Consider the following 15,469-nt stretch of genomic DNA (forward strand, 5'->3'; position numbering starts at 1 on the left):
TAACAAAAGTGTCGGCTGTGAGTAGGCATTCAACAATATTCATGCATTGTAGATATCGGGATCCAATGGATTTAGGGATTACAAGCAAATTTCCAGTTGTAGTAGTGCCAAACTCCAGCTCAGCAGCTCACATATATTTGGACTGAATTATCCTGTGTTTATGGACTAGTGGGATATTCATTTAAACAGACAATTCCGTTTGCATGTAAAGGCGGCAATGAGGGATGCATGGAATCCAGGATTCGGTTCAGGTTTCGGCCAGGATTCTGCCTTTTTTAGCAGGATTTGGATTCAGCCTTCTGCTCGGCCAAACCGAATCCAAATTCTTATTTGCATATGCAAATTAGGGACAGGGAGGGAAATCCCGTGACTTTTTGTCACAAAACAATGAAGTAAAAATGTTTTCCCCTTCCCAACTCTAATTTGCAAGTGCAAATTAGGGTTCAGATTTGGCCAAATCTTTTGCGAAGGAATCCGAAATAGTGGATCCCTAGTAGCAATACACTGGTGGCACTCGTCTGTATCTGATCAATTGGCCGTCAGGCTGAACAGATAATATACATTATACGGACACTCGCTCTTCTGTTTATTCATGTCAACAGAAAATGAAGCACTTACATATGACGATTAAATATAAAGAGAGAAACACACACTAAATACATCAATTCCATTTAGACACATCTTCATTTTAATGGCATTTAGGAATCAAACAATTCACATGGTTTTATACTGGAGACCAGTTCCAATACATTAGGCATCTTCATAATCACTTCTTGGCTTCTGTTCATCACTCAAAAGACAAACAATTAAGAGATTGTACTGTTTCTTGTACACAACAGAGTCTTTCCCTTTGTATAACACCCACGTTCCATAGGGTTTGTGGAATTGACTTGCTCACACACATTCTTGTGCTCTTCTCATCTGCTTTTTATAGTCAAAATGTAAAGTACTTTGTTCATATATATATAAAAGTATAGAATGTTACTCCTTACTTGTGTTTCTGATGTGTTTTGGCTCACTAGAAGGTTATTTTAATTTTTAAGGAAAGAATGTTTAAGGCATTTGGGTAAAAGAGAAAACTTGGTGTCAAACTGATGTCCCATTGTTGGAATCGTGTTCTTCTCCCTGCAAGCAAAGAATAAAAGGTTTGATTATGAAGGAAGACTACATATCACTTCCATAATGCATGAACAGCTAAAAGCAACGGAGAATTGAACTTTATAGCTATATCTGTTTTTTAATGTATAATGTTCAGGCGATATATATATATATGAATTTATCTGCATGTTTTATCTGACATCCTTTTGGAGCTCATTCTATTAGGAGCTCATAGTTATCGACATTTGGACACCACCTGGAATAGTTGCACTGGGTGGCCCTATGTGGTACTTAAGCAGGAACCAAACTACTTTAGTAAGGATTCCTAAAGACTATGATAGGCCACTTGTGTTGCCTAATCACTGAAGCTTTGAGTAAACTCCTTTAATTAAAACCCTCCCCTCTTTTCTTTACTTCTTTCCTTTAATCAATCTTTTTTATTGAAGAGGCCTAATGGAACTAGCAACTGTTTCACATTGCTTGCGATGTGCTGTATTATTTTGTAAGGCTTATGATTGTGTATGTCTCCTTTTTTTCTAATAAAAAATTTAAGTTACAAAAAAAAACAAAACAAGTGCAGGCAATCATTTTTGTTATCTAACTTGTAATTTAAAGGACAACATTGGAGGAATTTTTCCCACCAGAAGTGCTAGCTAGTACAGCCCACATTCTGGTTGGTCGAAACAATACAAATTTTGGTGCAAAATATGCTCCTAACGAGCGCTATGCTGCCTGCACTCAGAGGGAACTCCAGCTATGGGCAGCCATATTAAGATAGAAGCATGCAAATAATGCTCACATGACATCTCACACATGATAATTATAAGCAGACTGAGTGACTCTCTCATTAAGTTACGGTAGGTCTACACGGGCATTTTCGGTGCAGTCCGACGGGCTGCGACAAAACGCCTGTGACAAATCACATGCGACAGCAATAAGGCAAGTGAATGCATTGTCGCAGCGTTGATCCAATGTGACCCAACTGTCTGATGCAGACACTGCATGCTGTGTCTGCATCCAACAGTCGTGTCGCGTCAGATCAATGCTGCGACACCATGCGACAATGCATTCACTTGCCTTATTTCCGTTGCATGTGATTTGTCGCAGCGCGTTGGATCGTGCCGAAAACGTCCATTTAGTCCTACCCTTAATGTGTGTCACTAAACATGGCCAACTGCACCAGGAGCTCCTTCATGGTGCAGGCGGCATATCGCTTGTTTGGAGCATTTTTCTTACAATTTCCACCCATAGGTTCCCTTTAAGTGTTCATAAGTGTCCCAATTTAGCGGATTATGAAAAGGTCAGGTGATTCCATGAACTGCTATTGAGAGGCAAGAGTCCAACTTGCTACACAGAACGGAGGCAAGAATGATAGATTTCATACAAATCATGCATTTACCAGTTTGTTCATGAAGAAAACATGAATGTCTTCTCAGATTAGCCTGTGGGTGGGCTATGGTGGCTAATTCATCTCTAAAGGGCACCTGTTTGGCAAAAATATTATCCCTAACCAAAGGTGTGGGCTAATAGATCCCGACTTTGGTTGGGGGTAACAACCAACTTTAATTACCCTCCTGCCAGGGGTAGGCCATCCGCACCAGGAGGGAGCTTCTGGTACAACAGCCATGTTGGGGCACATGCATGCACATAATGAGTGCCGTGAATTGCAACATGGCAGCTCGTACCAGGGGCTCCCTCCTGGTGCTAATGAGCTAGAGCTTGCAGGGGGAAAATTATTAAAAAAAACTACTGTTACCCCCAACTGGAGTGCGGACTCTATTAACCTTTGGTTGGGAATAATATTTTTGCCCAACAGGTGCCTTTTAAGGCCTAATGCTCATTGCTAATATAAGACAGCCTACAGGAAACTGCCCTTTTCAAATCAGTAAATATGAAGGCAAAGCACAGGCACAAAGCTGAAAATATCTCCCCCAACAAGAACTGCACATTCACCACATCCTCCTGAGAGAAAGAGATAGAGTTACAGTAGGTTAGTGGCTTAAGTCAGGGATATTCTGGAAAGGAGATGAAACAACAGCAATGAAGGGAAAGAAATTAGTACCGTCAGTTGAAGTTGTTTTTTCAGGACTTTATTTTGTTCTTTTTCCTTAGCTAGTTCTTCCTGAGAAGCCTTCAAAAGCTGTAACAGTTTGGTTGATGCTTGACCTAAGTCCCGTGTTAGTTTTTTTTCCTTCTCAAATCTTTTCTACAATGTGTTTAGTGCAGGAAACGGTTAGTTGAAGCACTCTCGGCTCATCAATAAAAGCACATATGGGATGATGCACCTTAATGTAAAGTTAAAAGTATATTGGAAGTCCTTTATTTTCTACTCCCTTCTTCTTCAAAAACTGTACTTCACTCTGAGCATTATATGCTGCATCCCCATCACTACCCAGGGTCACTTCTTTATTTTTTATGAATGCATTTTAGGACATTCTGCAGCGTAATACCTGTACTTCACGCAACGTCCTATGCCTTCAGAATGGCTCATCGGTTGCTTTTACCGCCATTCATCGTCCAAATCTGCAATCACACCTCCGTCCTCTACCCTCCCTTCTCAGCCATCAGTCATACGAACTCTGCCCCCAGCCTTCCGCCCTCCATCCTCTTCCTTTTAGTCCTCTTCCTTCCGCCCTCCCTGCTCAGCCCTCCACCCTCTTTTCTCAGCACTCCCCCCTCAGATCTCTCTTTTCAGCCGACAGTCTTATCCATAAGTTTCTAAAGTGGTGAGCGAGAGCGGAAGGAAGAGGACCGGGGGTGGAAGGCAGAGGACTGAGGGCGAAGGATGGAGGGCTGGGGGTGGAAGACTGAGGGCGAAGGATGGAGGGCTGAAGACTGAGGGCGAAAGGCTGAGGGCAGAGTTCATATTGGATATTGGCCATTTGTGTCTGGTTAAATTAACTCAGGAGCTGTAGAATTCATATTCTTATGTATATCAGGATCCACACGAAGTCTTCTTCTCTAACAGTGAGAAACTGATCCCAAACAGCAATAAATAAATTCTGTGTCATCTTGACTAATGACAAAACTGGGCTACGCACCGGATTATACATTTATACACACAAACCTTGATCTGCTGCACTTCTTCCGTTCCAGAAGATGGCTCTTCCCTTGATTTTAACTTTTCCAGTTCTTCCTGCAAACTATGCAGTGATTTCTGCTTTAGTGAAAAAATATATGTTAATAATAAAAATAATAACAAAAGAATAAACATCTCAAGCAGAGCACAAAGTATTCAACTGCAGCCACAGACAAACACTGCAGGGAGACTCAAAGACTCCTGTCTAAATCTTGTCTAAGGACAATGGCACTGGGAGCAATTTCAGTAGCCCAGAATGTGGCACCAAAGCCTCAGCACCTATCAGGCAATTGTGAAATTGAAGACCACTGTATTTCTCAAAATTGTAGTTTTCTAAATTAGTTACAGTACTAGACAACACTTTGGTCACATGTATAGACCATATCACCATACAATACACATTCTCTGCTTGACCTGGCATCTGAATAAACCCTATTATATACTGATCTAGACTGGCCATCAGTTTAGTCCAATAAATGGGCTGATCATCTGCCAGTTTGGACAGGAATGCTCAACAGCACCTATACACTGGCTCAGGCTTTGGATATCTTTTTTTGTGGACAATATAATACTGAGCACACAGTTCATTTGCATTCCTACCTCTTGCATTTCTGCTAAAGTGCTCTGATCTTGAAGATTTGTCTTTGGTACTTCCTTGTTCTGAAAAAAAACAGTGTTAAAACATATTGTAGATTATTCATCCCGAGAACTGAAAAATTAAAAACAAACCACACTCCAAGTTCAGAACAAAATTCACTGTAGAGGCTGCAAATGATGAATGATGTTCTGCATTATACAGAGATGTGTTGCACTGCATGCAGTTACTCAGGGAATGATCAGTGCTATCCAAATGCAATGCAACACATCTCTGAATAGAGCAGGGGTCCCCAACCTTTTCTTACCCGTAAGCCACATTGAAATGTAAAAAGAGTTGGGGAGCAACACAAGCATGATAAAGTCCCTTGGGGTGCCAAATAAGGGCAATGATTGGCTATTTGGTAACCCCTATGTGGACTGGCAGCCTACAAGAGGCTCTACTTCGCACTATACTTAGATTTTATGCAAATAAAACTTGCTTCCAAGCCTGGAATTCAAAAATAAGCATCTGCTTTGAGGCCACTGAGAGCAACATCCAAGGGGTTGGAGAGTAACATGTTGCTCACAAGCTACTGGTTGGGGATCACTGGATGAGAAGTGTCTTCTTTCTCCTGCTCTATTGAGCCATTAATATTACACTTGTGCATTTGTGATCTTACACGCCTGATTGGAGCCCAAGCTGGACAAGACACCAGTCCTGTTATTTATATATTTATTACTGTGTTCATTACAAATAGGGATGCCCTTCGTCATATTATTCAAAACATTTATGGAATAGGATCACTTTGATGTATTAACTTGCACCTTCAAAAGCTGTATCAAATTACTACAAATGAAATACATTGTTTTGTTTGTTACTTATTGGGAGAAAAGTAAAACATAAAAACTAATTTCCAAAAAGAAATACAGATGTCTAAACTTTCCTAAATAGAGTTAGCTGGGTCAGTCCCAGGAGCCAGGGTTGAACAGACTTGTGTATATTGCTTATCCATGGCTCTGTGTTCCCCATTTGGAGAAACTGTACTCAACTGTACTGCAAATTCATTGTGAGGGGTTAAAGTCATCCGTGTGACATTACCATTTTGACATAAAATACAGTGAAAGGTCACCAACCTGTGAAGTCTGGTGTTCTTCTGTACCATGTTTTTCAGTATCATTTACATGATTTAGCATTTCACCGAGTTGTTGCCGGAGCTAGTGGATAAAAACAGGAGTAAATAACCTTTACTTAAACCAAGCAGAAGGAAATAGGTCTTCAGAACCTGCCATTTCTGTGGGAACAGTGATGTGGCCAGACACCAATATTCCATTTTGAAGGGGAACTATCGCAAAAATGAAAATTTAATATAAGCTTCTTCATACTGAAATAAACTTTCTGAATACAAACAATTAAAAATTCTGCATTGTTTCTGAAATAATCAAGTTTATCTTCACTATTCCTCTCTCAGCATTTGTTTCTCTTCATTCTCTCTTCATTCAGGAGTTGGGTGTCAGATGAATGATCCCATTTATTTTATAGGGTGCTTCCTTTCCTATCAGATGAATTAAAGTTCACTCAAATAACTGATTCCTGTACAAAAAAAATCTAACAAAATAACTGCCTTTTGCACAAATTCTGCATGTAGAGAGACAGGATTTCTGGTGATTTTAATAGCGTGAGCTCTAATACATCTTCTAGGCAAAAGGAGCCCTCCTATAAGATATATTGGATCATTTATCTGACACCCAACTCCTGAATGAAGAGAGAATGAAAATAAACAGATGCAGAGAGAGGAATAAAGAAGATAAACTTGATTATTTCAGAAATGGTACAGAATTTTTAATTGATTATATTTAGAAAGTTTCTTATTTCAGTATGCTGAAGCTTATATTACATTTTCATTTCCGCTACAGTTCCACTTTAAGGTTAAGAAAAGCCTCACACATACACATTTTTAAGCCAGTAGCTCCATATAAGCAAAAGCAGAATTAGTAAAACACCAGCTAGTGATACAGAATTAGTAAAGCCCCTCAAACTGTTTTTAACAAAGCAAGGGGGATTCTGATCATTAACTTAGAGCATATACTAATGGTATTTTTTTATTATTATTATGGACTCACCACAGACAATTCTATGCTTTGCTTCCTTGCTTCTGCTTTGGTAGCATCTAGATGTTCCCGAGATTCTGATAAAAGTTGCTGCAACTGAAAGTTTTACTTAAGTTTAATTAATGAACAGATTATATACAAAAATAACAGCCGTAAATGCCTTTACACATCTTGGGGGTTATTTACTAAAGTTCAGTCGGGCTTTTTGATGCAAAACTCAAATTTTTCTTTTTTAAAACCCAATTTTTGGGGATTGATTAAAGTACAATGCGGCAAAAAAAGGCAGAATCTGAAAATCAGCCATATCAGACCTGCCAAGGTTGTATATAAGTCAATGGGAGAGGTCTCTATCCTATTTGGAAGTTTTGGATTTTAGTAAATAGCCCTCCTCAAGTCTGATGCACAAGTCTATGGGGGCTGCTTTAAACTATTTTGAGTCATGTTTTCAGGCTGCCAATGATGCTTAAAGTCCCTTCAGTGACCCCCCCCTTGCCACTGCCCTATTGCATCTATTTTTTATTTCATCCGACAGATGGCACATGTTGCTTAGGTACTTACACTCTCTATTTCATTTGAGTATGTCTGGCATTCTGTGCTTTTTGCATTCATCTGGGTCTCCAGCTGTGCCTCCATCAGAGATACACACTCTTTAAGCTAAAGACATAAACAGGAACATGCCGGTGAGTGACAGGCAAGTGAACATGCTGCTTATTTACAATCAGGGCACAGCTTCACTTTGACAACTTTTGCGGAAAAGGAAAAGCCATCAGTGTAAGCCACGACCCTTAACTGAGAACAAACACCTTAAAGGGATCCTGTCATCGGAAAACATGTTTTTTTCAAAACGCATCAGTTAATAGTGCTGCTCCAGCAGAATTCTGCAATGAAATCCATTTCTCAAAAGAGCAAACAGGTTTTTTTATATTCAATTTTGAAATCTGACATGGGGCTAGACATTTTGTCAATTTCCCAGCTGCCCCTGGTCATGTGACTTGTGCCTGCACTTTAGGAGAGAAATGCTTTCTGGCAGGCTGCTGTTTTTCCTTCTTGATGTAACTGAATGTGTTTCAGTAAGACATGGGTTTTTACTATTGAGTGTTGTTCTTAGATCTACCAGGCAACTGTTATCTTGTGTTAGGGAGCTGCTATCTGGTTACCTTCCTATTGTTCTTTTGTTTGGCTGCTGGGGGGGGAAAGGTAGGGGGTGATATCACTCTAACTTGCAGTACAGCAGTAAAGAGTGATTGAAGTTTATCAGAGCACAAGTCACATGACCAGGGGCAGCTGGGAAATTGACAATATGTCTAGCCCCATGTCAGATTTCAAAATTGAATATAAAAAAATCAGTTTGCTCTTTTGAGAAATGGATTTCAGTGCAGAATTCTGCTGGAGCAGCACTATTAACTGATTCATTTTGGAAAAAATGTTTTTTCCCATGACAGTATCCCTTTAACATACACCTTAAAAACTTTGAATAATGCCTGTAAGAAATGTATACATGTGATAGTATTTTGGCGTATAGGCGATGCCTTTATTAATTAATTAAGATGATGATTATAGCAAACATTACAAGCTTGCTGTGATCATAATGTCATCCAATAAATGAATTACTTTTGCTGCATTTTTTGTTGGGTTTCAGTAACTTTTTGACAGTAAGGTGCCTTTATTGGAATGGCAATGTAACGTTATAATGATAGTGGAAGTGCACATGGAGAGGTAAATATAGGTCAGTGTCGGACTGGGACACCAGGGGCCCAGCAAAAACCCTTAGCCCAGGGGCTCACTCTAAGTATTATTTTCTTCCTCTACTCACTCAACTTCTATTCTCCAATGTCTTTTTCTTTACATACTATAATCTATTATTTCACCTATTTAGCCTCTTTATTCTCATAGAAATAGGCAACGACCATGAAACAGGCCAAATGTTTAGAAGCAGGAGGTACCACGGACATGTGGGCCCACTGGGAGTTTTCCAGTCCGACACTGTCTGCACCTAAAATGAGGCAAGGTGAACCTAACCCCACACACAACACTCTACCAGGGGAGCCAAAAAATCTGCTTCTTTTTACGAATAGGCAATTTTTCAATTAATCTTTTTTAACCAGAAATCCATCTTTTAGGGGCAGATTTATCAAGGGTCGAATTTCGAGGGTTAAAAAACCCTCAAAGTAAAATAGTTCGAATATCGAATTGGAAGGATTTTAGCACAATAAAAATTAGGGATGCACCGAATCCAGGATTTGGTTCGGGATTCGGCCAGGATTCGGCTTTTTCACCAGGATTCGGATTCGGCGAATCCTTCTACCTGGCCGAACCTAATCGTAATTTGCATATGCAAATTAGGGGTGGGGAGGGAAATCACGTGACTTTTTGTCACAAAACAAGAAAGTAAAAAAATTTTCACCTTTCCATCACTACTTTGCATTTGCAAATTAGGATTCGGATTTGGTAAGGTATTCGGCTGAATCTTTCGCAAAGGATTCGGGGGTTCGGCCAAATCCAAAATAGTGGATTCGGTGCATCCCTAATAAAAATCGAATAAAAATAGTTCGAACGATTTTAAGCGATCGATCGAAGGATTTTTATTTGACCAAAAAAAAGTGCTGTGGAAGGTCCCTATAGGCTAACATTGGACTTCGGTAGCTTTAATCTGGCGAAGTATGAAGTCGAATTTTATTTAGAGACAGTACTTCGATTATCAAATGGTCGAACGATTTTTACTTCGAATCGCTCGGTTCGATCTAATTTGACCAATTCGATGGTCGAAATACCCAAAAAAATACTTTGAAATTCGAATATATTTTTTTATTCTAACTATTCACTCGAGCTTAGTAAATCTTCCCCATAGTGTTATGTTTCCTAGCAATCATGCACCCCCCACCAACAAGCATTTGATTTGCAATCTCATGTGACAAGAGCAGAAGTGCCCCCTTCTGATTACGCCACTGTAATGTTTTTGATAACTGAAGATCTGATAAGTGATAACAGAATCAGAATCTGTTTAGAGCAGGTACCTATCCACAATGGATTACAATTAAAAAACTAACCAAAATAATTATTATATTGCTAAATGGATCATGAACAGCGGTGACTAAAGTGATCATTTAAGAATCTCCCCAGATAAATAAGAAGAAAGCCATTCTTGTAGCCTGACATGGATTCATAGCTCTTAGCACATGGCAAATTGTAAGAGCCCTCCCATTTAGACTGTAAGCCCTACGGGGTAGGGTCCTCTAGCCTTTTATTTCCTTGACACTGAGCACTTAATCTGTATTGTAATTTTATTTTTTATATTTATGTGAATTGTATTTCTAATAATGCACTTATTGTTACTTTTTATTCCAATTACCCCTTGTTTGTTACTACTAATTTATTGTTTTGTTGTACAGTGCTTTGCCCTCAAGGAGCGCTTTACAAATAAAAATATACATATATACATACATACATGACTATTTATCATATGTGGAGGTTTTAAGCGAGTGCTGCCGAAAGCATGCCAAATGGCTCATATTCTGTATAGAACATTAGAATGTAAAAACACTTATCATGTGCAACATTACAGCTGTGCCAGACCATTACTTACCTGCTCTGTGCTTTGAAGATCTGACCTTAATTTTTCCACAGTTTCTTCTAGTGTTTTGACCTGAGAATGTGACTAGGAAAAAAAATATAGGAAATGTATTGATGTAAATGCAACTTAGAGAAGGAAATTAGTGAGGGAATATGCCCCATGCTCCTTTATTTTGTTTGTGTTAGAATTGAAGCAGCCAAAGTGATTTACATAAAATATTAAACTTTAGTCAAGTAAGGGAGAAATGGAGGTCCTCCCTTTGGCTGTCGTGGGGTGCTGGGTATTGGAACACTCATATAAAGTGTTTATGAAGCCAAGCTGATCTGCTGTTGTCATATTGCACTACTATACTACAAACATTCTTAGCTACAGCTGCTCACTGTAAGGCCAAACTATGGGTGGAGCACAGGCCAGCTGCCATAATTACAAACCTCAAATACAGCCTTGGGCCAGGAATTTACAGCTCTATTATGGCCAAGCAGAATCTACAATTTTAAATGAAAATATACTATACCTTTCTGAGTTCTTCCTCCGATGATGAGAATTTTGCCTTCCATACTTGCTCCTCTTCTTCAACACTATTTTGAAGAGCTTTAAGCATTGCTTCCTTTAAAAAAAAAAAAGCCATACATTTTTAACAGAACTGGCAATGTTATATGTTATGGCCTTGAGATGGGGCAACTATAGATGAAGCAGACCCTGTCATGTTATGTCAAACCATTAAAGGGGTTGTTCACCTTTAAACAACTAGTTGTTTTCAGATAGATCACCAGAAATAACGAATTTTTTCAATTACTTTCTATTTTCTATGTGTCACCGTTTTTCTAAAATTGAAATGTAAAGTGTCATTTTTCACCTTCTAAAGCAGCTCTGGGAGGGAGGTCACCGACCCCCAAAACTGTTCTGAATCGATACATTTAGTTGATACATTTCTTATTTCTGTCCCTGCTGAGCAGAATCTCTGGGTTTCATTACAGGCAGCTGTTAGAATTGATACAATAGTTGCTAATACTCCAGAGATGCTGCTGAGAAATGTATCAACTAAGGGGCATATCTATCAAGGGTCGAATTTCGAATTGAAAAAACATTGAAATTTGAATTCAAAAAGAGCAACCGAAATTAAGTCGAAGTTTTTTTCGTATGTAACGAAGGAATATCGCATTCGATCTAATTCAAATCGAAGATTTTCCCAAAAAAAAAAAAACTTAGATTTTTCACCAATTGACTACAAATGGGTTCTAGGAGGTCCCCCATAGGCTAAAACAGCAATTTGGCAGGTTTTAGAAGGCGAATGTTCGAAGTCGAATTTTTAAAAAGACACACTTCGAATCAAAGTCGAATTTAGGCCTATTCGATGGTCGAAGTACCCAAAAAATAGTTCGAAATTCAACGTTTTTAACTTCGAAAATTCACTTTGACCCTTAGTAAATCTGCCCCTACAACTTAATTTAAAGGTGAACAACTCCTTTAAGGAAAAGACTCAGCCAGCATGCACATGCTACTATGTGTAAAAATGCACATCCAGTACAAAAAGTTTTTGGACTTACTGTTTGTCCAAGGATGGTTCTGTACTTTTCACATTCGACCTGTAAATCGCTCTGTGAATCTTCTGCTTGTTTTAATTGAAGTTGTAATTCCTAGACAAAGATGAATGCAAATAAGAATACACGGGCTGCATTATTTCGTGTTTGAGAAGCATTTAAAGAAAAGAGGTACTGCAGCATTTGGAAATATTAGTGGATGCTTCAGTAGAGGCAAGTAATACAATGTTCCTTCCTCATATGCAGAATGGCAAATGTAGAACCCATGAAAAAAAAGACTTAAACCACTCTAGTTCATACTTACCGAAGAGCCCTCTTTCTCTGTCTGCTGGCTGAGTAATTGTGACGTCCTCTCTCTGAACTCCTGTAACCATTCACTGTACGACTGTGGGCACACAAAATCATTGGAATGAACATCTAGTATATGGCTTTACCTAGACGTCTCCAGATCAAGGGACATGTCTCCTTAATAAATCTCAGGCTGGAGACCAGTTATATTTGTTGTGATTGGCTGTTTCTTACTCTGAATGAGAATGCCATAGGCAGAGAATACGAGCCATATTTTATATATTAAACTCACTGCAACAGCATCTCCATTAGAGAATTGATTGAGGCTTTTAAAATTGTGCACAGGAGCTCCACCACTTAAGATCATCTTAGGAGTGTGACATTGCATAAGCTAAGGGGGTTATTTATCAAAGTTCGATGTTATGTCAATATTTTCTGCTGCAAACGCCGATCAAATCCAATCAGGTTTTTTATGCTTATTTATTATTACATTTTGCCGAAAATTTGCTTTACGGGGGAAAAAAAAAAAATCAGATTTTCACAATTTTTTTCCACGGGTTTTTCACCCGAAAACTCCCATTTGTTTCGTGTTTTTCACCCGAAAACTCCCATTTGTTTCGTGTTTTTCACCCGAAAACTCCCATTTGTTTCGTGTTTTTCACCCGAAAACTCCCATTTGTTTCGGGTTTTTCACCCGGAAACTCCCATTTGTTTCGGGTTTTTCACCCGAAAACTCCCATTTGTTTCGGGTTTTTCACCCGAAAACTCCCATTTGTTTCGGGTTTTTCACCCGAAAACTCCCATTTGTTTCGGGGTTTTTCACCCGAAAACTCCCATTTGTTTCGGGTGTTTCACCCGAAAACTCCGACTTGTTTCGGATCTTTCTCCCGAAAACTCCAACTTGTTTCGGATCTTTCTCCCGAAAACTCCGACTTGTTTCGGATCTTTCTCCCGAAAACTCCGACTTGTTTCGGATCTTTCTCCCGAAAACTCCGACTTGTTTCGGATCTTTCTCCCGAAAACTCCGACTTGTTTCGGATCTTTCTCCCGAAAACTCCGACTTGTTTCGGATCTTTCTCCCGAAAACTCCGACTTGTTTCGGATCTTTCTCCTGAAAACTCCGACTTGTTTCGGATCTTTCTCCCGAAAACTCCGACTTGTTTCGGATCTTTCTCCCGAAAACTCTGATTTGTTACGGATTTTTCTCCCTAAAACTCTGATTTGTTTCGGATTTTTCTCCCGAAAAAAACTTAGATTTCTTGTGCTTTTTGCCCGAAAACCCCAAATACTTCAGGGTATTGCAAGAAACCCAGCTTCTCCCAACCTCGACAGGTCTGAGATGACAGATTTTCTGATTCGGACTTTTCCATCATAGGAGGTTTAATCAATTCCAAAAATTAGTGATTTTTCTTAAAAGTCAGATTTTATAAAAAAAAAATCACGAATTTTTCATGATTTTTGGAATAGAAGTTTAGTAAATAACCCCCTTAGTGTGCTCTGGGAGGTGAGCTAAGCCTTAGGGATCATTGTAAATAAAAAAAAAAGTGCTTAAACTTCACATATAATGATTATTCAATTCCAATGCTAATTGCACTGGTTCTGAGCTGCCACATAATGAGAATCTAAATGAATTACTATTCAGACTTGTGCTGTGACATTAATATTATATATAAAATATATTGTGAGTCAGTTCAGTTCCTAAGCTCAGCTAATTGACAGCAGCCCAGAGGATCACCAGAGAATACATCAGTCAAACACAAAATTGCCTTTTACTTATAATACTAAGCCCACCAAAAGTATGGCTCTGTGTTGTACCTGTTGTGACACTATAGTGATCTGTGGAAGTACTGACTGCAGTGTTTCTTTTGTCTGTGACTGTACTGCACTGAGTTGTTGTACCATCTCTTCCTACAAAACAAAAAAAAGAAACACATACAGTAAGTAAAACATAACAGCTCCCATAATTCTGCAAGAAGAAAACATGAATACAGCTAGAAGTGCTGGCTTTCCATTTTGGCATTGGTGTTCTTTTAGGGGCAGAATTATCAAGGGTCGAAGTGAAAATTCGAATTTTCGAATCGAATTTTGAGCTATTTTTAGTGTACTTCGACTATCGATTAGTCCAAAATTAGATTCGACTTTGAAAAAAATTTGACTATTCGAATATCGAAGTGATCATGTGCGGTCTCTTTAAAACTTCGACCATTCGCCATCTAAAACCTGCCGAATTGCTGTTTTAGCCTATGGGGGACCTCCTAGAAGCTTTTTGGAGTCGATTCCAATACATTCACACGAAGTTGAAAACTTGCGATTTTTTTTAATAAATTTAATAAATTAATAAATTTTTTTACACTAATTTTTTAATAAATTAGTGTACATCATGTCTTACCTTTGCCTTTTTTTCTGAGTTCAGTTTCTCCTCGCATGTCTTTTCTGCCAGGCCCAGTGCTTCCATGGCTTGCCAGTTCTTCTCCCGTAAATCCTAAAGATCAAAATATTATATCTATATATATATCTATATCTATCTATCTATCTATCTATCTATCTATCTATCTATCTATCTATCTATCTATCTATCTATCTATCTATCTATATATATAAAAATTCCAAAAATGAGTAGGTGGGGTAAATTGATGGAAAACCAAACGACTGTTTGTGGCAGATTTATCAAGGGTCGAATTTCGAATTTGAAATTCTAAATCAAAAAGACCAACTGAAATGCAATCTAAGTTTTTTTTTGGCCGCATAGGTCCATTTTCGATCGAATAGGTCCATTTTCGATGGAATTCAAATCGTATGAATCAAAGTAATATTGCATTCGAATCATATAATTTAAAGTTTTTCCCAAGTCCACTAATTGATTCAAAATGGGGTTCAGGAGGTCCCCCATAAGCTAATACAGCAATTCGGCAGACACAAGTGGTCATTTTGACAAACTAACAAGAACATCCATTTTGCTTTAGCCTCAACCTTCCATACAGGTCACATAATTCTAAAAGAACACTATACAAACAATCATACGCTCGCTCTTATTCTTGAAGTGGCAATAATTTATATAGAAAATGATATTGTTTGCTATATAAATTGTCGCTTCATGAACATGAGAGTGGGTGTGAATGATTATATACGGAGTATTGGTTCAGTGCTGTTGGAACTTCTCACGAATGAACCTCTTGCTGACTATGGAGCAATGTCTCATTTGGGTGG

At 38.6% G+C, this 15,469-nt stretch overlaps 1 protein-coding gene across 6 annotated transcripts in view; it reads right to left on the reverse strand.

Moving 5' to 3' along the window:
- Positions 1-667: 667 nt before the first annotated feature.
- rrbp1.S (ribosome binding protein 1 S homeolog) overlaps positions 668-15,469 on the reverse strand; it is a 51,891-nt gene continuing 37,089 nt past the window's right edge. The window contains exons 12-24 of one of the 6 annotated variants that reach the window (XM_018264419.2): positions 14,652-14,744; positions 14,078-14,170; positions 12,279-12,359; positions 11,981-12,070; positions 10,948-11,040; positions 10,446-10,517; positions 7,421-7,516; positions 6,875-6,958; positions 5,888-5,968; positions 4,778-4,837; positions 4,166-4,255; positions 3,161-3,304; positions 671-1,125 (exon numbers count right to left, since the gene is read on the reverse strand). In XM_018264419.2, coding sequence (XP_018119908.1) covers positions 1,087-1,125; positions 3,161-3,304; positions 4,166-4,255; positions 4,778-4,837; positions 5,888-5,968; positions 6,875-6,958; positions 7,421-7,516; positions 10,446-10,517; positions 10,948-11,040; positions 11,981-12,070; positions 12,279-12,359; positions 14,078-14,170; positions 14,652-14,744 — 1,116 coding nt within the window. In that variant the 3' untranslated portion in view covers positions 671-1,086. 6 annotated transcript variants of the gene reach the window in all.

The sequence above is a fragment of the Xenopus laevis genome, chromosome 5S (assembly GCF_017654675.1).
Source record: "Xenopus laevis strain J_2021 chromosome 5S, Xenopus_laevis_v10.1, whole genome shotgun sequence".
In the NCBI taxonomy this organism is placed as follows: Eukaryota; Metazoa; Chordata; class Amphibia; order Anura; family Pipidae; genus Xenopus; species Xenopus laevis.